The sequence below is a fragment of the Plecotus auritus genome, assembly GCF_963455305.1.
Source record: "Plecotus auritus genome assembly, chromosome: 3".
Taxonomy (NCBI): Eukaryota; Metazoa; Chordata; class Mammalia; order Chiroptera; family Vespertilionidae; genus Plecotus; species Plecotus auritus.
The window spans coordinates 95,681,462-95,704,403 of NC_137772.1; the positions used below are offsets into that span (position 1 = coordinate 95,681,462).

Consider the following 22,942-nt stretch of genomic DNA (forward strand, 5'->3'; position numbering starts at 1 on the left):
ACACTCGCTGAAATGAAGAATAATTTACAGAAAATCAATAGTAGACTAGAGGATGCCAAGAATCAAATCAATGATTTGGAATATGAGGAAGCAAAAAATACCCAATCAGAATAGCAAAAAGAAAAAAGAATCCAAAAATATGAACATAGTGTAAAGAGCCTCTGAGACAACTTCAAGTGTACCAATATTCACATCATAGGGGTGCATGAAGGAGAAGAGAGGGAACAAGAAATTGAAAACCTATTTGAAAAGATAATGACAGAAAACTTCCCCTACCTGGTGAAAGAAGTAGACATACAAGTCCAGGAAGTGCAGAGAGTCCCAAACAAGATGAACACAAAAAAGCCCACACCAAGACACATCATAGTTAAAATGTCAAAGATTAAAGACAAAGAGAAAATCTTAAAAGCAGCAAGAGAAAAGCAGTTAGTTACCTACAAGGGAGTGCCCATATGATTATCAGCTGATTTCTCAACAGAAACTTTGCAAGCCAGAAAGGAGTGACAAGAAATATTCAAAGTGATGAATAGCAGGTACCTACAACCAAGACTACTCTACCCAGCAAAGTTATCATTTAGAATTGAAGATCAGATAAAGAGCTTCACAGACAAGAAAAAGCTGAAGGAGTTCATCATCACCAAACCAGTATTACATGAAACATTAAAGGGTTTTCTTGATGAAAAAGAAGGAGGAAGAGGAGGAGGAGGAGAAATATATAAAAATACTAGTGCCCGGATGCATGGATTCATGCACATTGAAAGGAAATCAATTAGAAGGTAGACGGTGAGGCAGGACTGGGATAGATGGCCGGTCACACCCTGGAGCCAACCTCCTATGGTCCCTCCCTGGCTGGACACTCCTGGGGCGGTGCCACAGCTTGAAGGTCATCTGGCAAGTGAGTGGGGTCCCTCTGGTAGGTGGGGTCCCTCAGCCTGGCCTGCGGGGATCGGGCTGAAACCAGCTCTCCAACATCCCCCAAGGGGTCCCAGATTGCAAGAAGGCAGTTCTTGGGTGATGCACCTTGGAATCAGGCTCCCTCCTCTCTGGTTCTGAGTGCGTCACCTGAGAACTGCCACTATCTAGTCACTGCAGCTCTGCAGCTCCTGTGTTGAGCATCTGCCCTCTGGTGGTCATTGCACATCATAGCTACTGGTCAGACAGTCAGACGGTTGCTTAGCCTTTTATATATGTAGATATGAACAATAAAATGGCAATAAATATATATCTATCAACAATTGAATCTAAAAGTCAAAATAAATGAACAAGGAACAAAATGAACAAAATAAACTGATGAGTAAAATAGAATCAGAGGCATGGAATCATGGAACAGACTGAAGAAACTCAGAAGGAAGGAGGGGGGCAAAGTGGGGGGAAGAGATCAACCAAAGAACTTATATGCATATATGCATGACCCATGGACATAGACAATAGGTTGGTGAAGGTCTGGGGTGGTGCAGGATCCAGGTGGAAGGGAGCAATAAAGGAGGAAAACCAGGGGACATCTGTAATACTCTCAACAATAAAGTGGTTTGTTTTTTTAAAGAACACTCTGTAGTTAATCCTGAAGAGAGAATAATGGAACTTAAATCCAGTAATATTTTATTTACAAATATGGCTTCAGTAGATGGGAGACAAATGCAAACCACATCCTCAAGACCCAGAAACAAATTTTGTCTCAAGAATTCATAATGACTTTGCAAGGAATCAGTCTCATCAGTTACCTAGAAGGACTAATGACAAGTACTATATGTTCAAATGCTAATAAAGGCTGAGAAGCAATGGAATGAGCAGTACAGAAGTTAAATGCCAAAAATGAAGACCTGGCAGTTTTAATAAGAGGAATATAATAACTCCCATAGCAAAGGCAGCATTTGGAGATAATAATGAAAATTTGGATACAATATTGGGTCTCCCAGGTTCTCTAAACTGGCAATATATTTATTTGTTATTTCAAAAATACAACTACATTGTAGGTAAAATTGTTGTTTTTTTTGTTTGTTTGTTTATTTTTTGTAACCAGAAGAAAGGCTATGTGACTTCTGATCAAATCCAAGAGGTGCCAGCTTTTACATAAAGAGGTCATCTGAAATCAGTGTTGTTCAAATGTTCACCTAATTTTGAGGGTTCCTGTACTTATGTGAAAATTTAGCAATTTTTTTAAAAAGTCCTTTGAAATGTGGATTGGCATATTCAATCTCCTTAAGGTAGAATTTTAAAGCTTTTCACACACTGGTGCTTTATGTGGCTTTGGATAAGCTATCTCTTTTGTATACACAATTGCCCTCTATAGTAAACTTCAACCGCTTGCTTGAAGAAACTCACTTTCAAAAAAGAAATTGTATAGTTTTAAAGGCATATTAATTTGTTTAAAATAACCTGTTTGGTTATAAACAACCACAAAGAACCATGGTGTTTGAATTTGATACTTAAATGATATTTTAGAGTAAAAATTATTACTAAATATGTTTTCACTAGAGGCCTGGTGCACGAGATTTGTGCACTGTGGGGTGGGGGGAGGGTCCCTCAGCCTGGCCTTCACTGTTTCACAGTCTGGAAGCCCTCGGGGGATGTCTGACTGATGGCTTAAGCCAGCTCCCCAAGAGGGGGGCGGTCCTAAGCACGGAGGCGAGCTGCTGTGCTCGCCAGCATTCAGCCTGGCTTGTGGCTAAGCAGCACTCCCTGTGCAAGTGCACTAACCACCAGGGGGCAGCTCCTGCATTGAGCGTCTGCCCCCTGGTGGTCAGTGCACATCATAGCAACTGGTCGTTCCGCCTTTCGGTCAATTTGCATATTACCCTTTTATTATATAGGATTGTATTAATGTGTACTGTATTCATTTGCCAATGTGTTGTAACTTTGTAAAGTTATTACCTTTCTTCAATTTGTGCTTCCAAAAGCTTTTATAATTTATTATGTTGTACCATGGGCTGCTTATGTTAACTGAAAACACAGACATACCTGATGAAAAAAGTGTAGAATATAAAGTAGTAGAAAATGTCCATAGTAAGAAAGTCTCACATACATTAAATCAGAGTCCCCCCAAAAAGCAGAAAGAATGAGGAAGAAACAATACTTTATGAGATAGTGACAGTTTTTTAGAACTACAGAAGGGCACCAATCACATATTCAAGGAGCTTTATGAGTCCAAAGCAGAAATATAAGAACCAAATCATACCTAGATACATCAGGGTATGTTTCTGAAAATTAAGAACAAAGAGGATATCTCTAAAACTATTAAAGAAACAAGACATATTATCTTTAAGAATTGGTAGACAGCAAAAATCTCCAGGATCAATAAAAGAAGTCAGAATGCAGTAAAATTACTGTCTTGATTATTTTTTAAAAATCTAAAAGTCTACATTTGCTAAAATATCCATAAATAAAGAAATCCAATAAAGATATTTTAAAATAAACAAAAATTGAGATTTCCACTAGCAGACTTGCACTGAACGAAATTCTGAAGAATGTATTTCAGGAAGAAAGAAAATTATCCATATATATAAAAAGCCAGGGGCCATGATGACTGAAACAACCAAATGACCGGTCCGGCTCTCATGGCGTGGCAGGGTAGGGCCATGGAGGCCAAGGAGCCTCGCGGGGCGGGGGCTGTGAGCGTGGAGCTTCCTGGGGTGGCTGAGGCAGAGGAGTATCACAGGGCAGGGGTGGTGGAAGCGAGGTGAAGGAGCGGGGCAGGGGCTGTGATCATGAAGCTTCACGGGGCTGCTGAGGCAGAAGAGCGTCACAGAGTGTGGGCAGCAGAGGCTAAGGAGCCCTGGGGGGCAGGGGCTGTTAGCGTGCAGCTTCATGGGGCGGGGACCACGGAGGTGGAGGAGCGACACTGGGCAGTGGACATGGCCTTGATTACAGCTAGGCCTAGGGACCCTAACCGGCAGGGGAGGGCAATTGGGGGTGAGATCAGGCCAGCAGGGGAGGGCAGTTGGGAGCAATCAGGCCAGCAGGGGAGCAGTTAGGGGGCAATCAGGCTGGCAAGCAGAAGCGGTTAGGGGTAATCAGGCAGGCAGGCAGGTGAGCGGTTAGGAGCCAGCAGTCCTGGATTGTGAGAGGGATGTTCCCCAAGGGGTCCCAGATTGGACAGGGTGCAAGCCGGGCTGAGGGACACCCCGCTCACCCCGTGCATGAATTTCATTTCATGCACCAGGCCTCTAGTCTATATATAGAAAAGCCTAAGCCACTGAAGGACTGGTTGCTATGATGCACACTGACCACCAGAGGGCAGATGCTCAACGCAGGACCTGCCCCCTGGTCGTCAGTGGGCTCCCACAGCCAACCTCCCACAGCCAGCCAACCTCCGTGGCAGGCCGGCCCCCTTAATCGGCCCTGATTGGGTGGGGGGGGCTGGCTAGCCAATCTCCCACAGTCCCTCCCCCAGGCCGGCCAACCCCCCACACTCCCTCCCCACAACAGGTTGGCTCCCCGATTGCCGGCCAGGCCAGGGGACCTCACCCATGCATGGATTTCAATCTTTCTCACCCAGCAGACTCATCCAGACAATAGATAAGGAACTCAACTTATGAGGTTAGCGTGTTCTTTAAACAAAAATTTTCCTGCGACATATTTGAAAGGTAAATATTTGTAATAAATACAGATGCAAAAATCCTAATCAAAACATTATCAAATAAAGTTCAGAGACAGATAAAAATGTAATACATCACAATCATATATGGCTTATTCCCAACATGCAAGGTTGGTTTTACATTAGACAATCAATATAATGTGCCACAGATCTAGTATAAAGGAGAAAAACTACATACATGGTTATCTCAAGAGCTTCAGAAAGGGTTTTGATAAAATTGAACATCCCTTATTACAGAAACTCAGTAAAATAAAGTAGAAGAAAATAACCTTAATCTGATGAAAAGCATCCACCAACATCATACCTAACCTGAAACAATGAAATTTTACTTTGAAACAAAGAATAAAACAGAAATGCCTACAAGTACCACTTCTATTTAATATTTTATTGGTGATTCTAGCAAGTGCAGGAAAGCAAATAAATAACATTCTACAGATTAAATGGGAAGAATTGGAACTATCATTAATTGAAAATGATGTGATTGCATAGCAAGTCCCAAATCAATTACATTTGCATATCTTGACATGTCAGAAAGCAAAGAAGCACTTATAGACTAATAGGAGCGATGGAAAGGGCACAGGAGCCAGCTTGAAGAGGCTTCCACTGACTGAAGGTTGAGACAACATGAACATTGAAAGGAATAATGACTGTAATTAACTACATAGTATTTCATAAATAAAATTTCATGAGGAGAAAGAGAAAGAAGAATGAGCAGGGGCACTGGTGGAACTTGTTAGGGACCCCCTGTCATGGTACTAATCCACTGGGACATTGTCCTCAGGGGTGCAGTTGACACTTAACTGGGATATGAAGCCAACCGGGTGTCCTGCATGCAGGTAAGCACCACAGAAGCAAGAAGAGAAGGAAGCACCCTCCACTGACAAAGCCTAACATCATGCCACCAGGCAATGGAAAAATATTTATGGGATCTGACTATAGAACCATAAAACAGAGCAAGGAAAGGTGAATTTGGAGTTGAGAGGCAATAAATATATATACATATGCACCCATACATATGTTTATAACACATACACACATATATAAAACACAGTTTCATGCTGATAAAGTTAGCTATATTTAAAACTGAAGTTGAAAGCTTTAAAATTAAATATGTGTATGTATTTTGAAATACTGACATATAAATGTATATTAAGATTAGTTTTATAAGTTTAATAATAAAATTTTTCAGTAGGTCAGAAAAAGATAGATCTTTAAGTATACATTCTTTCTTCCAGCTTTATTATGTAAGTTTTAAGGAGTGTAATGTGTTGATTTGATCCACTTATATTTTGCAAAATGATTATCACCATAGCACCATGTCACATAATTAGCATTTCTTTTTTGGGGGTGAGAATATTTAAGATTTACTCTCTAATCAACTTTCAAGTATTATTAAATATACTCAAAATGCTATATATTAGATCCCCAAAATTTATTAATCTTATAACTGGAAGTTTATACTCTAAACAATATCTCCCCATTTTCCACACCAAACCCCATCCCCCAGACCCTAGTAACCACCATTCTAGCCTGTTTCTATGAGTTTGACTTTTATTTTTTTTATTTATCTTTATTGTTGAAAGTATTACAGATGTCCCCATTGTGGTTTTTCTTTCCCATTGACCCCCACAACCAGGCACTCGCCCCCACCCCAGGCTTTCACCACACTATTGTCTATGTCTATGGGCTATGCATATCTATATATATAAAACCCTATATGCAAATAGACCGAACAGTGGAACAACCGGACAACCGAACAACTGGTTGCTATGATGTGCGCTGACCACCAGGGGGTATGTGCGGAACATAGCAGGTGTCAGCAGCAGGTGGCACAGCACAGAACATGGCGGACATTGGCTGCAGTGGGATGGTGGAGCAGATGAGCAGGGGTGCCAGACCAAGGTGGGGTGTTGGTCACTGTCATCGGGGTAAGCCTCTGGTGGTTACTGAAAATTCTTTGCTCCCGCACATCACTGTCCTGCCAGGCGCTTGCACCTGCTGCCAGCACCAGCCCTACTCACACCTGCTGCTGGCACCAGAGCCGCCACTTGCACCTACTGCCAGCTCCAATCTCTCGGCGCTGTCAGCAGGTGCAAGCGGTGGCTGCTGGCCCCGATCACCTCTCAGGGCTTCTCCACCTCCCTCTGCTCCTGAGGGGCGATCGGGGCCAGCAGCCACCTCTCACATCTGCTGCCGGCAATGGCCCCGCTTGCACCCACTGCCAGCGCCAGACCCAACCACTCCATGCCATCAGTGGGTGCGAGCAGGGCTGGTGCCATCAGCATGTGGGAGCCGCAGCAGTGGGAGCAGGGCTGCCAGCAAACAGGGGACCAGGGGCTGCGGTGGGAAGGGCAAGATGGGGGTGCAAAGGATTGAGACCTGCCCCTGTGCTCACTGCAGCCTCGCGGCCCACAGTTCCTTTCAAGGTGCATGAATTCATGCACTGGGCCCCTAGTCCTATATAATAAAAGCCCAGCAACCGAATGGCAGTACAATCAGAACAACCGGTCGACCAGTTGCTATGATGCGCACTGACCACCAGGGGGCAGACTTTATGGATTAAGAACTTTGGTGATAAAAACTAACCATCATGTTTAACATGGATTACACAGGAAAATACTTTCCTGGTTCCAAACATACAGGACTAATTTGTAGATTCCTCTATCGATTCACTCATTTTTTAATTAATGTAATTTATAATTCTGCTTTCTAAAAATATCTGGAGCTGTTAACTTAAAGCCAGGTAAAGCATATTCATTAAAAACAATAAAAAAAATAATTTAAAGAGAGGCTAGTAGATGTTATCAGGCAACTGGGATAAATTGGTTACTGTAGTTAAGGACAAGATCTACTACTAAGACTCCTGGCAGCTGAGTGTGGTGACAGGAACATCTAGCCGTTCCCCACAGGGCAGTGACCAGACGACTGGGCTGAGAGGAGGGGGCCTGCTGCTAAGGAGCCCAGAGCATCTGCAGGTTCTCTAACATCTCTGGGCCCATGTCTCCTCTGCAAAAGTAATGGGATTGACTACATTACCTTAAGTTTATTTTAGCTCTGGAATGTTGTGAATCATTTTTGATTCACTGATCAATATTTTTAAAGTCCCAGTTCATTTGGAAAAGTAATTTATTTTTCCTGGTATTGATTTGTCACAAAGTTTTTTTATATAATATGCATTGAGTAACTCAATTGGTAGTGTGCTTAATACTGTTTTGAAAAACAAAACAAAACCCCACAGAAATGCACATTTAGTAAGGAGTTCCTGTATATTCCCTCTATAAAACTTAAGGACAAAAAATTAAGGTAAATTTAGTATTTCCTAAAGTTTGTTCCATTTGTTTCATAAAACACAACTTGAAAAAACTTTTTCAAAAGCAAAGATGACAGAGTAAGTGCTATGCTCACCTCCTCCCACAATCACATCAAAATTACAACTAAATTAAGAACAACCACCTTTGAGAGCCACCTGAAGACTAGCTGAGCAGAACGTGTATAACTAAGGATACAAAAGAGAAGCCACATTGAAACTGGTAGGAGGGCAGAGGTGTGAAACAGGCTGGTCCCAGACCCACATATGGCAGTTGAGAATTAAGAGGGAGCTCTATCCAGTTTCACTCAGCGGATAGAACTGCGGACTGAAGGGTCCCAGGTTCGATTTCAGTAAAGAGCACTTGCCCAGGTTGTGGGCTTGGTCCCCAGTAGGGGGCATGCAGGAGGCAGCCAATCAATGATTCTCTCTCACCCTTTCCCTTCCTCTCTGAAGTCAATAAAAATATAATTTTTTAAAAATAATTAAGATAGGCAAGATGGCGGCTGACAGGACAGCAGTGAGGGAGAGGGTGTGAGTGAGTAAGGGAATGAAAGGGGTATGTGTGGACATGTGTGGTGTGTGTGTGAGTGAGGGACAGTTAGATCCTGCAGGATGATACTCAGGGGCTGTCAGACAGGATCTCCTGAATGGAGAGCTCCTGCCACCACTGTGGGCATTCCCTGGGCTGCGGGGCTCAGGCACGGAGCCCACACCATCATGAAGGGGAGAGCAGCCTCCACTAGGAACCCAGCCTCACCACCACCCAGACTGGCCTTGGACACTGCCCAGGATCTTGCAGCCACTCCAGCCAAAGTTGTGCTGCCTTGCCTGCAGAAAAGCAGACCCCAGGATGTCCACTTCTAAGGGTGCACGGCTCCCCCAGTAGAAACCACCACTCCCCACTCCCCAGCAGCTGGCGTCTGGACACTGCGGTTGCGCCCCTCCAGTGTGCGTGGGCTTAGGAGCCCACTGCCCTGCGGCGGGCAGCTCCTGGGACCCTCTGTAAGCCTCCCATGTGTGCACACCTCTCCAACCAAGGGTGCACAGCTCCCTGAACAGAAACTGTGACTCCTTGCTCCCTGGTGGTTGGCATCTAGACACCACGGTGAGCTACTGAGGGCTCGCCTACCTAGACAAGGTTGCTCTGTTTCAGCCAAGACTCCCACATCCGCCCTCGCTGTCGCCTAGCGCGGGCGGCGCCAATCCCTCTTGCAGCGCAGCCCAGCGTGCGTTTCCCCGGCCCCCTCCCCCTCGCAAGTGGCTGGAGCTGAAGGCGCGCAGGGCCGGAGACGCTGGAGAAGCCGCAGACTTGGGACGCGGAGCTGCAAGGAGGCGATGAAGTCGGTGTCTTTCTTTCTCTCTAACGATCACAAGGAGTAATAGCTCTTCGAGTCTGCAATAAAAAATGGCCTCCAATAAAACTACATTGCAAAAAATGGGAAAGAAACAGAATGGAAAGAGTAAAAAAGTTGAAGAGGCAGAGCCTGAAGAATTTGTAGTGGAAAAAGTATTGGACCGACGTGTAGTGAATGGGAAGGTGGAGTATTTCCTGAAGTGGAAAGGATTCACAGATGCTGACAATACTTGGGAACCTGAAGAAAATTTAGATTGTCCAGAGTTAATTGAAGCATTTCTTAATTCTCAAAAAGCTGGTAAAGAAAAAGATGGCACAAAAAGAAAGTCTTTATCTGACAGTGAATCTGATGATAGCAAATCAAAGAAGAAAAGAGATGCTGCTGATAAACCAAAAGGCTTTGCCAGAGGTCTTGATCCTGAACGAATAATTGGTGCCACAGACAGCAGTGGAGAGTTAATGTTTCTTATGAAATGCAAAGATTCCGACGAGGCAGATTTAGTGCTGGCAAAAGAGGCAAATATGAAGTGTCCCCAAATTGTAATTGCTTTCTATGAAGAAAGACTAACTTGGCATTCTTGTCCAGAAGACGAAGCCCAATAATTGTTTGCATTGCTTTTTATATATATTTATACATATATATAAAATCTGGGTCTTGGTTTTTTTTGATTTATTAGTGTGAAGAAAGAACTACATTATAATGAAAATCAAGTTTGATATGTTTGTTTTGAAGTAGTGCTGGGGAGTTGTTTGGGGGGTTGCATCTATAGCACTGGTTACTTTGAACAAAAGCTTTCTGTAGTTGCTTCCTTTATCAGAAAAGAACATTTGATACCATGTTGTTGTATTTTTTCCTCTGTATTAGAGAAATTTCTCTAAATGTTGAGAAATCTGCATAGTCATTACTCAGTCAGAATTTGTATGTGCCTAAGGATCATAGTGGGGGTTTTGTTTATTGGGGGGGGGGGTAGGTGTGTATACATATGTAAATGGTTTTCTTTTTTCTTCTTCTTTTTTTTTAAACCAAAACAAAACCATTTCACAACCATAGATAAGCTCATGTTTCTGAGCTGCCATCATTTTCAGCAACCTAAAAAAAAAATCATTTGAAGTTAAATTGAAATTTTTCCTGAAGCTTTTAACCTTTGAAATTAGATAATTTGTAATTAATTGGACAGTTATATATATAATGTAAGCAGTTTAAATTGGACAATTTAAAGTAGACATATCAGAATCCATATCTACAATCATAAATGCAAATTTATTTGCAAAACCCCTGAAAGGAAAATTTTATCACTGCCAATAACCTCCTCACCCAAATGAGAAAACTAGGCAAACCCTGATGTGTTTTAATTAGGTAAGCAACTTATTTAGTTTCACCTCGTAAAATGTTCCTTTACAAGAAGTTGAAATCCCTGTGCTATATTGCTAAAAATTAGGGTCATGCAAAGTGTAAGACTTTATTCATGGATACCTAATCAGATTGTTAGAGACCTTGGCAATTTAGGGCCTGCTGGAATAAATGGGTGAACAAACTTTTTGTAATCTAAACTCTTGGTCTGCATGTTTTCTCCTTACTCCAACTCAGTCTTTACATGTAGGCTCAGTCTTCGTATTGGGGTTACTGGTTCAACAAAAGCCAGGAAAAACAATAGCTTTGTAGTAAACAGAATGTTACCCAACTGTATATTATATTTATTGTAAATACTGGTAAACAGTGGTTAATAAATAGTTGTATATTTGAAAAAAAAGACTCCCACATCCCCAGCTGCTGGTTCCTGGACTCCCTTGTGACTCACAGAGTGAAATCACTCTGGCCAGAGCCCCACTGCCTCATCCGCAGACTACAGGACAGCTGCCTCCCACTGTCGTGGGCTTCGGGACCTTTGCAGTGATTTTCAGAGTGACACTACCCCAGCAAGAGTCACACAAAACCAGCCAGAGACACATTACCTGAGTCTCAGGGCCCAAGACCACTTCTTCCCAGGCCGTGGACTCCAGGATCTCACAGGCCAGTGAGACCTCAGGCAACCCTTTCCACAAGAGCCAGAACCATGAGACATCCACAACAGCTTGCATGACAAGGCGTGGATACGTCACATTGTCAGACTACCTGTGATGAGACTTCCTCCATGAACAAGAAACTAACATTTAAGACACAACTACATCAGGAGAACCCAAATGGCTCAAGTAGGGGCTCCACTAGAACACCAAGCTCAGGAGATCTGGGTCCCACAAATCACCAACTACATAGGACCACCTGAAAAAGAACCTGGGTAGCAAAGAGTTGGATCTAAGACATAGAAATAATTAAAACATTACAGCAAAAATGGGGAGACAGAGAAACAATCCCCAAAGGAAAGAAAAGGAGGAATCACCAGAAAAGGAATTAAATTAAATGAAGGCAAGTAATTTGTCAGAGAAAGAATTCAGAGTAATGGTTATAAGGATGCTCAAACGTCTGGATGGCAAATACACACAACTCAATGAGAATTATAAGGAGCTGAATGAGGATTTAAACAACATGAAAAGGAATAAAGAGGAAATAATGACATAGCTGCAATAAAGAACATAATGGAAGACCTCAACAATAGACTAGAAGAAGCTGAGGACCACATCAGTGAGTTAGAAGACAAGGTAGAAAACACCCAAGCACAGCAGCAACTGGAAAAAAAACTTAAAAAGCAGGAGAAGAACCTAAGGGAGATTTGGGACAACATGAAACAAAACAATATTCACATAATAGGGGAGCCAGAAGGAGAGGGAATGAAGCAAGGACTAGAAAACCTGTTTGAAGAAATAATGACAGAAAACTTCTCTGATTTGGGGAAGAAAAAAGCCACACAAGCCCAAGAAGCACACAGAGTCCCAAACAAGATGAAACCAAAAAGACCAATACCAAGACACATCATAATTAAATTGGCAAACATCAACAACAAAGTAAGAATCTTAAAGACTGCCAGAGAGAGACAGAAAGTTACCTACAAGGGATCTCCCATTAGACTATCAACTGATTTCTCAACAGAAACACATCAGGCCAGAAGGCAATGGAATGAAGTATACAAAGTGTTGCAAAGCAAGAGACTGAATCCATGAATACTATACCCAGCAAGGGTATCATTCAAAATTGAAGGGGAAATCAGGAGCTTCACAGACCAAAAAAAAAAGGCTAAGGGAGTTTATTACCACCAAGCCAGCAATGCAAGAAATGCTAAAGGGACTGCTGTAAAAAGCAGAAGTAGAAAGGGAAGAAGGAACACAGGCATCTGTCTATAATAATAAAAGTGTAATATGCTAATTAGACCAAACAGCCGAATGACCTTCTGGACGTCCTTCTGGATGAAGCTGCGGCAGCGGGGGCTGAGACAGAGGCAGTTAGGTGTGATCAGGCAGGCAGGCAAGCAGTTAGGGGCAATCAGGCAGGCAGGCGAGTGGTTAGGGGTGATCAGGCAGACAGGATGAATCGTTAGAGGCCATCAGGCATGAAGGCAGAGGCAGTTAGGGGCAATCAGGCAGGCAGGCGAGCAGTTAGGGGCAATCAGGCAGGCAAGCAGAGGAGGTTAGGGGTGATCAGGCAGGCAGGCAGAGGCGGTAAGGAGTGATCAGGCAGGCAGGCGAGCATTTAGGGTCTATCAGGCAGGCAGAGGGATTAGGGGTGATCAGGCAGGCAGGCAAGTGGTTAGGGGTGATCAGGCAGGTAGGCAGAGGTTGTTAGGGGCGATCAGGCAGGCAGGCAAGCAGTTAGGGGTGATTAGGCAGGCAGGTGAGCAGTTAGGGGTGATCAGGCTGGCAGGCAGAGTGGTTAGGGGCAATCAGGCAGGCAGGCAGACCAGCGGTTAGGAGCCAGTGGTCCTGGATTGAGAGAGGGATGTCTGACTGCCAGTTTAGGCCCAATCCCTGCAGGCAGTTGAACATCCCCCAAGGGGTCCCAGGTTGCAAAAGGGTGCAGGCTGGGCTGAGGGATTCCGCCCCCCACCCCCGTGCACAAATTTTTTGCACTGGGACTCTAGTCCTATATAATAAAAGCCTAATATGCAAATCAACCAAATGGCAGAATGACCAGCAGAACGACTGGTTGCTGTGATGTGCACCGACCACCAGGGGGCAGACGCAGGAGCTTCCCCCAGCCCGCAGGCCCCAGGCCAGCCAAGGTGGGTGCCAGCGGGGGCCCCTCAATAGCCCCTCCAATCACCTCACAGATTGGCCCTGATCACCGATCGGCCAGGCCTAGGGACCCTACCTGTGCATGAATTTCATGCACTGGGCCTCTAGTCTATAATAATAAAAGCATAATATGCTAATTACACTGGACAGCCAAATGACCTTCTGGACATCATCCTGGATGTCCTTCCGGATGACCTTCCTGATGAAGCTGCAGTGGCGGGGTCCAAGGCAGAGGCGGTTAGGGGCAATCAGGCAGACAGGCGAGCAGTTAGGGGCGATCAGGTAGGCATACAGAGGGGTTAGGGGTGATCAGACAGGCAGGCAAGCAGTTAGGGGTGATCAGGCAGGCAGGCGAGTGGTTAGGGGCGATCAGGCAGGAAAGCAGAGGGGTCAGGGGCGATCAGGCAGGCAGGCAGGAGAGCGGTTAGGAGCCAGCAGTCCCAGATTGTGAGAGGGCTGTCCTACTGCTGGTTTAGGTCCGATCCCGCAGGGGTCCCGGATAACCCCCAAGGGGTCCTGGATTGCGAGAGGGTGCAGGCCGGACTGAGGGACCCTCTCCCTACATGCACTAATTTAGTGCACCAGGCTTCTAGTATATATATAAAAGCCCAGTGAACATTACAGCGGAACGACCAGAACTACCAGTTGCTATGACACACACTGACCACCAGGGGGCAGATGCTCAACACTGGAGCTGCCCCCTGATGGTCAGTGCACTCCCATAGCAGGAGTGCTGCTCAGCCAGGAGCTGGGCTCACGGCTGGCGAGCACAGCTGGGCGTGTGCTTCACCGGCCTCTGGCAGGCATAATCTCCAGTCAGCAGACTGCAGTCCCAACACCCAGTGGTGGGGGTGTAGCCAGAATGACCACAGATCAGCTGCTGCCGTCCCCTGGAACTCTCTCTCCCCACCCTGCGGCTGCACCACATCTCTTACCAATTGCCCTCTAGGTCTCCAGATGCAGGCTTGGGAAAAACCCACAGAGGTGCTTCATGCACATACTGCCTGGGCTGGCCCCCATGCTGAGAGTGAGCACTGGTGAAGTCCAGCTCAGTGACCAACACCCACGCATGTCCACGAGCAAGCCCTTCACAACTTCCACCTACCATCTGGCCCTGGCCCCATTTCCTGGAAAGGTTGGCATCCTGGCTCTGAATACCCACTCTTGGATCCCTGCAGAGTGCTGATGTGCTCTGGTGGGTAGAGGGGCACCAGCAGGTGCTGGTCTGACCTGTTCAATTCAGGCAGCCCCACACTTGGGCCAGAATTTGTGTGGAAAATCACCCCCAAACCCTGCAGGTACAATCTACTGCAAACAAATGCAGCGTGTAACATTAGAGCGTGACCAAGAGGACCTTGATACCTACGCCGGTCCCCTGGAACTCCCCCTTGGGCATCAGGGCCACCCTTAGCTATTGCCATGTTCCTTTGGATGTGGAACTGAAATACTAAGAACGCATCTTACCCAGGACCGTGATCGGCCTCTCCCTCCCTCCTTCCTACCACCCCCAGCTGCCTCGTCCAAGTCGGACCAGTCCCCACCTCCAGAGAGAGTCCTGGAAACAGTGAGAAAATTCCAATCCAACTAGCGGGTCTCCCATGTGTATCCACGCAGAGCCCATCACGCCCTTCCTGGGCCTGGCTGGCATCTGGGCTCCCACGTTCCCCACGGATCCCCAGCGACTCCCGCTGGTGGGCGGGCCCACGGACCACAGCTTCTGCAGATAGACCCCGGTAGTGCTGGTACCTGGCCTGGAGGAAGCCCACAGCTCAGCCAGAAGTTGCTGCAAGGCACATACCACATAAGCCTACAGGTTCAATCTCCAGGAAACGGATGAAGCGCGGACACTCAGAGTAACTAGGATGAGCCTGATACTGACAGCGGGCTCCTAGAACTCTGCCTTGGGCATCGAGATGAGATCAAATCTCATCCCTTCCCAATTGCCCTGGAACTACAGAGGAAGGCAGCAACATAAAAGTGGCCACAAGGTGGCAACTGACAATCAGGGTAAAAGTCAGAGAGATGGATCTGAAGGGTGAGGGTGTTTGCAAGAGAGCACCCCAGCCTTCCAAGCTCCCCAACTTTGTATTGTTCACCTCAGAGCATCTCTTATCCGGCTCCAAGCAGTGGAAAGCATCCAGCATGGACCAAGGACACTGGGGACCTCCTGGCCAGCAAGGTGTGACCCTGGCTACAGAAGAGACATTTGGAAATATTTTTTCAGGAAGCTGCTGGGAGAAGGACAGACTCCCCATGCTACTTTCCTGAGGCTCACAGGTACCTGGAAACTCCTGGGGCGCGCAGGCTCCCGATTTTCTTTCAATGTGCACAAATCCCTGCACCAGGGCACTAGTAAAGAATAAAAATGGCTACAAACAAGTACCTATCAATAATAACCTTAAACGTAAATGGATGAAGTGCTCCAATCAAAAGACATAGGATAGCTGAATGGATAAGAAAACATGACCCATATATTTGCAGTCTATAAGAGACCCCACCTCAGAACAAAGGACTCACACAGACTGATAGTGAAGGGTTGGAAAAAAAATTTTAGGCAAATGAAAATGAATAAAAAGCTGGGGTAGCAATACTTATATATGATAAAATAGACTTCAAAGTGAAGGCCGTAATAAGAGATAAGGAAGGCCACTTCATAATACTAAAGGGAGCAATTCAACAAGAGAATATAAGTCTGGTAAATATATATGCACCAAATACAGGAGCACCAAATACTTTAAAAAAAAAAAAAAACTTCTGGAAGATATCAAGGGAGAGATCAATAGAAATACAATCATAGTAGGGGATCTTAATATCCCATTAACATCACTGGATAAATCCTCCAAACAAAAAGTCAACAAAGAAACACCAATACTAAATGACTCACTGGATCAGATGGAATTTAATGACATTTTCAGAACATTTCATCCCAAAGCAACAGATTATACATTCTTCTTAAGCACACATGGGACATTTTCAAAGATAGACTATATATTGGGACACAGGCAAAGCCTCTTCAAATTCAAGAAGATAAAAATCATATGAAGCATCCTCTCTGATCACAATGGAATAATATTAGAAATCAACTACAATAAAAACAATGAAAAAAAGTCAAGCACTTGGAGGCTAAAGGGAATGCTATTTAACAATGACTGGGTTACCAAAGAGATCAAAGAAGAAATAAAAAGCATCCTGGAAACAAATGACAATGAAAACACAATCATCCAAAATCTATGGAACACAGTGAAAGCAGTCCTGAGAGGAAAGTTCATAGCTCTACAAGCCTACAGGAAAAAAACAAGAAACAATGGTAATAAATTACCTAACCCTACAATTCAACGAGTTAGAAAGAGAGCAACAAGAGAGCATAAGCAGAAGGAAGGAAACAATAAAGATCAGAGTGGAGATAAATGAAATAGACACACACACACACACACAAACAATAGAAAAGATCAACAAAACCAAGAGCTGGTTCTTTGAAAGGATAAACAAGATTGATGAAACTAGCCAGGCTCACCAAGAAGCAGAGAGAGAGGACCCAAGTAAACAAAATCAGAAATGAAAGAGGTGAAGTAACAACTGACCCCACAGACATACAAAGGATTATTAAAAAATACTATCAACAACTCTATTCCAACAAACTGGTCAACCTAGAAGAAATGGACATATTCCTAGAAAAATTACAATCTTCCAAAACTCAATCAGGAAGAATCAAAAAACCTGGATAGGCCGATAACTACTGATAAAATTGAAGCAGTAATAAAAAACTTCCAGCAAATAAAAGCCCTGGTCTGGATGGCTTCACAGGGGGATTATACCAACCATTCAAAGAACTAAAACCTATCCTCCTTAGGCTATTCCAAAAAGTTCAAGAGGAAGGAACTCTTGCAAGCTCTTTCTATGAAGCCAGCATTACCCTAATCCCAAAACCAGATAAAGACACTACAAAGAAATAGAATTACAGGACAATATCCCTGATGAACATAGATGCTAAAATCCTCAACAAAATTCTAGCAAATTGGATCCGGCATTATATTAGAAAGATCATACACCATGACCTAGTGGAATTTACTCTGGGGATGCAAGGATAGTACAATATTCACAAATTGATGAACATGATACATCACATAAACAAATTGAGAGACAAAAATCACATAATCATAACCATTGATGCAGAAAAAGCATTTGACAACATCCATCACCATCCTATCTAATAAAGAGAGAATATGCTAATTGACCATCACTTGGTCACAAAGATGGCTGCACCCACAGCTGAGGCCAAGTTCCGTTAAGGAGCCTTAACGAGCAATCAGCAGGGACCTGAGGCTACGCCAGGGGTGGGCAAACTTTTTGACTCGAGGGCCACAATGGGTTCTTAAACTGGACTGGAGGGCCGGAACAAAAGCATAGATGTAGTGTTTGTGTGAACTAATATAAATTCAAAGTTAAGGAGTGGAGGGGAGAGCAAGAGAACCGGATAGAACAGCCGGATCCGGCCCACGGCTGGGCTACGCCCTCCTCCGCCCCTGTGGGGCTTCACAGGGGACCTCAGGCCATGCTCCCTGCCCAGGCGTCAGGCTGGGGGACCTAAGGCCACGACCCCCACCCAGCGGGGCTTGACGGGGGGCCTCAAGGTGCGCTTCTAGTCCTGGTACTGGGCTAGGGGACCTCAGGCTGCTCCCCCCGCCCCAGCGCCAGGCCGAGGGACCTCAGGTCCCGCCCCCCACCAGGTGAGGCTTGACAGGGGACCTCAGGCTGCACCCCCTGCCCAAGCACTGGGCCAGGGGACCTGAGGCTGCACCCCCCTGCCTGGCGGGGCTTGACAGGGAACCTCAGGCCGTGCTCCCCACCCAGTGGGGCTTGACGGGGGACCTCAAGGTGGACCCCCAGTGCTGGGTTGGGGGAACTGAGGCCATGCCCCCTGCCCAGCAGGGCTTGATGGGGGACCTGAGGCTGCAACCCCCCACCTGGCAGGGCTTGACGGGGGACCTCAGGCCATCCCCCACCCAGCGGGGCTTGGCAGGGGATCTCAGGCCATGACCCCCACCTTGCGGGGATTGACAGGGGACCTCAAGGCACACCCCCATCCCATCTGGGGGACCTCAGGCCATGCCCCCTGTCCTGGCGCCGGTCCAGGGGACCTGAGGCTACACCCCCTGCCCAGCGGGGCTTGACAAGGGTGGGACTGGCCAGGTCTGGATCTAGCCCAATGGTGGGGGGGGGGGCTGCCAGGTCTAGGTATCACACGATTTTGAGGTGCATGTGGGTGGGCGGAGACTTGATTCTGGGTCTCCCTTTTAATGTTCATGAATTTCGTGCACTGGGCCACTAATTTCTTGATAAAAACTCTCAGCAAAGTGGTAATAGAGGGATCATACCCAACATAATAAAAGCCTTATATGACAAACCTACAGCCAACATCATACTCAATGGGCAAAACTAAATTCATTTCCCCTAAGAACAGGAACAAGACAGGGATGCCCACTTTCACCATCCTTGTTCGACATAGAACTGGAAGTGCTAGCCATAATGAAGAAATAAAAGGAATCCAAATTGGAAAAGAAGTAAAACTGTCATTATTTGCAGATGACATGATATTGTACATAGAAAACCCTAAAGACTCCATAAAAAACTATTAGACTTAATAAATGAATTTGGCAATGTAGCAGGATATAAAATTAACACCCTGAAATCCATAGCTTTTTTATACACCAACTATGTACTCACAGAAAGAGAAACTAAAAAAATAATCCCACTTACCATTGCAACAAAAAAATAAAGATGCCTAGGAGGTAAAAGACCTGTACTCAGAAAACTACAGGATGTTGAAAAAAACTGACATAAACAAATGAAACAATATACCATGCTCATGGATTAGTAGAATCAACATCATTAAAATGTCCATACTACTCAAAGCAATTTATATATTCAATGCAAATCCTCATTGAAATACCAATGGCATACTTCACAGACCTAGAACAATCTCTCCAAAAATTCATATGGAATAAAAAACTACCCTAAATAGCTGCAGCAATCCTGAGAAAGAAGACCAAGGTTGGGGTGATCACAATACCAGATATCAAGCTATATTACTGAGCCACTGTTGGCAAAACTGTCTGGTACTGGCACAAGAACAGACATATAGACCAATGTAACAGAACAGAGAACCCAGAAATAGACTCAAGCCATTACGCTCAATTAATATTTGACAAAGGAGGCAAGAGCATACAATGGAGTCAAGACAGTCTCTTCAATAAATGGTGTTGGGAAAATTGGGCAGATATATGCAAAAAAATGAAACTACACCACCAACTTACAACCATACACAAAAATAAACTCAAAATGAATAAAGAACTTAAATGTAAGACCGGGACCCATAAAAATATTAGAGGAATTCCCAGGCAGCAAAATATCAGACATATATCGTAGCAATATCTTTACTGATACAGATCCTAGGATAGTGGAAACTAAGGAGAAAATAAACAAATGGGACTACATCAAAATAAAAAGCTTCTGCACAGCAAAAGAAACCATCGACAAAATAACAAGAAAGCCCAATGCCTGGGAGAACATATTTGCCAATGTTATTTCTGCTAAGGGTTTAATCTCCAAAATTTACAGGGAACTCATACAACTTAACAAAAGGAAGATAAACAACCCAATCAAACAATGGGCAAAGGACGTAAATAGAAACTCTTTAAAAGAGGTCATACAGAAGGCCAAGAGACCTATGAAAACATGCTCAAAGTCACTAATCATCTGAGAGCTGCAAATCAAAATAACAATCACAGCTGTCAGAATGGCTATCATCAACAAATCAACAAAGGACAAGTGCTAGAGAGAATGTAGAGAAAAAGGAACCCTCGTGCACTGCTGGTGGGAATGCAGACTGGTGCAGCCACTGTGGAGAACAGTATGGAATTTCCTCAAAAAATTAAAAAATGGAACTCCCTTTTGACCCAGTAATCCCACTTCTAGGGATATATCCCAAGAAATCAGAGACACCAATCAGAAAGGATATATGCACCCCTATGTTCATAGCACCACAATTTACAATAGCTAAGATTTGGAAACAGCCTAAGTGCCCATCAGCAGATGAGTGGATTAAAAAACTGCAGTACATCTACACATTGGAATACTATGCTGCTGTAAAAAAGAAGAAACTCTTACCATTTGCAACAGCATGGATGGAACTGGAGAGCATTATGCTAAGCAAAATAAGCCAGTTGGAGAAAGATAAATATCACATGATCTCACTCATTTGTGGAATATAATGTACAATATAAACTGATGAACAAAATAGATCCAGAGACAGAGAAGAATCAAACAGACCATCAAATCTCAGAAGGAAGGTAGGGAAGAGGGGAGGGTAAGAGATCAACCAAAGGACTTGCATGCATACATATAAGCATAACCAATAGACATAGACACTAGGGGGGTGAGGGCATGTGCTTGGGGGTGGAGTGGGAGTGTCCTGGGAGAAGTCAAAAGGGGAATAAGAGACATATGTAATACTTTAATCAGTCCTATATAATAAAGAGGTAATATGCAAATTGACCATCACTCTAACACACAAGATGGCTGCCCCCATGTGGTCAAAGATGGCTTAGCATATCATTAGTATATTACTCTTTGATTGGTTGAACTGATGATTGGACGACAGAACACTTAGCATATTAGGCTTTTATTAAACAGGATGTTTGCTGAATTTTGTCAATTGTATTTTTGCATTTATTGATATGATCATATAATTTTCATCCTTCCTTTTTAATTAGATTAAATTTTATATACAACTAGTAATTGTACATTTTCAAGCAAGAATAAAGTGTTCAATATGACTAAACAGCTTATGATACATTCTTGATACATGTAGGTGGAAATGGGATGGAAAGCTATCAGTCACACCAAGGAAGACTATGCTCCTGCAGAATCCAAGCTGAGTGGGAGGGAGGCAAAGACATCAAACTCAACCTGTCCTGCAAACAGTCCCAGGAGAGGTGGTTCTCATTCTCGTTCACAGGCACAAGTTCATGAGGCAGGGTCTTCTCTTTAAAGTGGAGCAGGTACTCCTCTAATTCACCTCCCCACGAAGTCCATGCTATCTCAATAGCTTGTTATGTCTTTTAATTCCTTGTTTCTTCTCAGATCAGCTGAATCAAGGTGTTGGATCTTGGTAGCCAATTGTGTATTTGTCTATTTTAACCTTAACAGTTGTCGTTCTGAGCATGTCTTAACCAAGATAACTATCCCATTGATTATCCAGGCCACCTGCCACAGCCACAGCAGAATCAGCAGGCCAAGAGCCTCACACTCAGAACAGGAGGATAACTTTGAGGAGGAATGAAACCATGATGGCGATGGAGCCTAGGATTTCAAACTTCCAGTGGAAGAACTCCAAGCAGAAAACAAATATTTTAAAGAAAACCACCATCATAAAGAAGGTCAAGATGGCAATGCTCCTGTAGTGGCATACTGTGGGGACTTGTCAGGCTGAATGATCTTCAGGTACAGAATGAGCTGGGCCAGCAACAGGAGGGTATCCAGAATGACCAGGCAAGTGGTGATGACCTGAAACCTGTGGGAGCTGAAGAGCTTCCTCAATGTGGTCCTGAAGTCTAGGGGACCCCTGGGTGCAGAGACAGGAGCCAAAGTTGGGTCAGCAGCTGTGCCTTCCTTGCCCAAGGCCAGTATTGGTGATGGCTGCTCCTCCTGCCCAAGGCCAGTATTGGTGATGGCTGCTCCTCCTGCCCAAGGCCAGTATTGGTGATGGCTGCTCCTCCTGCTCCTCCTCCTCTTCTTCATTCTCCCATTTCTTGTGGTTGACATTCCAGGCATAGTAGTCATTCCCATCGACAATGAAATCTTCAGGAACTTGCTCGTCCTCGTCCTCTCGGCAGGAGCCACCTTGACCCTGTGGCTGACTGTCTTTTTATCCCAAGTAGCCATTTTCCTGTCTCCAGATCTGGTATAACTTCTGGCTCTGCTCCTTTGTGATGCAAGGCAAGTGGCTTGGCCTATTGAGTCTTGGTTTCTTCACCTGTAAGAGGGAAACAAGGATGGTGCTTCCTAATCTGTTGCTGCTGCCTGGCCTGTCTTTTCTTTCTTTCTTTCTTTTTTTTAATAAAGTCACAGAAACTTTTATTGGAAATAAACAAGCTGCAGCAAAGTGACACTTGGTGCACACTGCCCAAAGGGGAAGATGGAAGGTACAGGTGGGTGCCAGGAGCCCACCCAGTCCAGGGCTGATGATCAGTGGGGCCTGCTAGGTCTTGGGCCCTTTGGGCTGGAATGTGCAGGCCCAGGTCTGATCCCAAACAAAATAAAATATGTGATCCATCTGTCTCTGCCTAAGTCAGTTAGTGGGCAGAGCAGTGGCTCTTCCCGCCAGGCCTGTGCTGTCTGTCCAGTCCAGCCACAATGTGGGCAGCAGAGCCGGTGGGAATGAGTGACCATCGATAGGCTGGAACCAAAAGGCTAGGTGGGCAGTGCTGGAACTGTGGAAGCACCAGAGTCTGGCCAGCAG

The 22,942-nt window shown here is 44.8% G+C and overlaps 1 protein-coding gene and 1 pseudogene across 2 annotated transcripts; one reads left to right on the forward strand and one right to left on the reverse strand.

Moving 5' to 3' along the window:
* The first annotated feature begins 9,228 nt into the window (after positions 1 to 9,228).
* Positions 9,229 to 9,986, forward strand: LOC308245105 (chromobox protein homolog 3-like). The gene has a single exon (XM_080661851.1). The coding sequence runs from the start codon at positions 9,310 to 9,312 to the stop codon at positions 9,859 to 9,861; it is 552 nt and encodes a 183-aa protein (XP_080517977.1). The 5' UTR covers positions 9,229 to 9,309; the 3' UTR covers positions 9,862 to 9,986.
* Positions 9,987 to 21,490: 11,504 nt separating this feature from the next.
* Positions 21,491 to 22,377, reverse strand: LOC308244439 (voltage-gated hydrogen channel 1-like; annotated as a pseudogene). The gene is made up of 2 exons: positions 22,208 to 22,377; positions 21,491 to 22,128 (listed from the first exon to the last, which is right to left on the reverse strand). The product of its transcript is annotated as a voltage-gated hydrogen channel 1-like (transcript).
* Positions 22,378 to 22,942: the final 565 nt, after the last annotated feature.

What these genes read in the sequence shown, in the direction of transcription:
- LOC308245105 (XM_080661851.1), top strand. Translation starts at nt 9,310, where the DNA reads ATGGCCTCCAATAAAACTACATTGCAAAAAATGGGAAAGAAACAGAAT.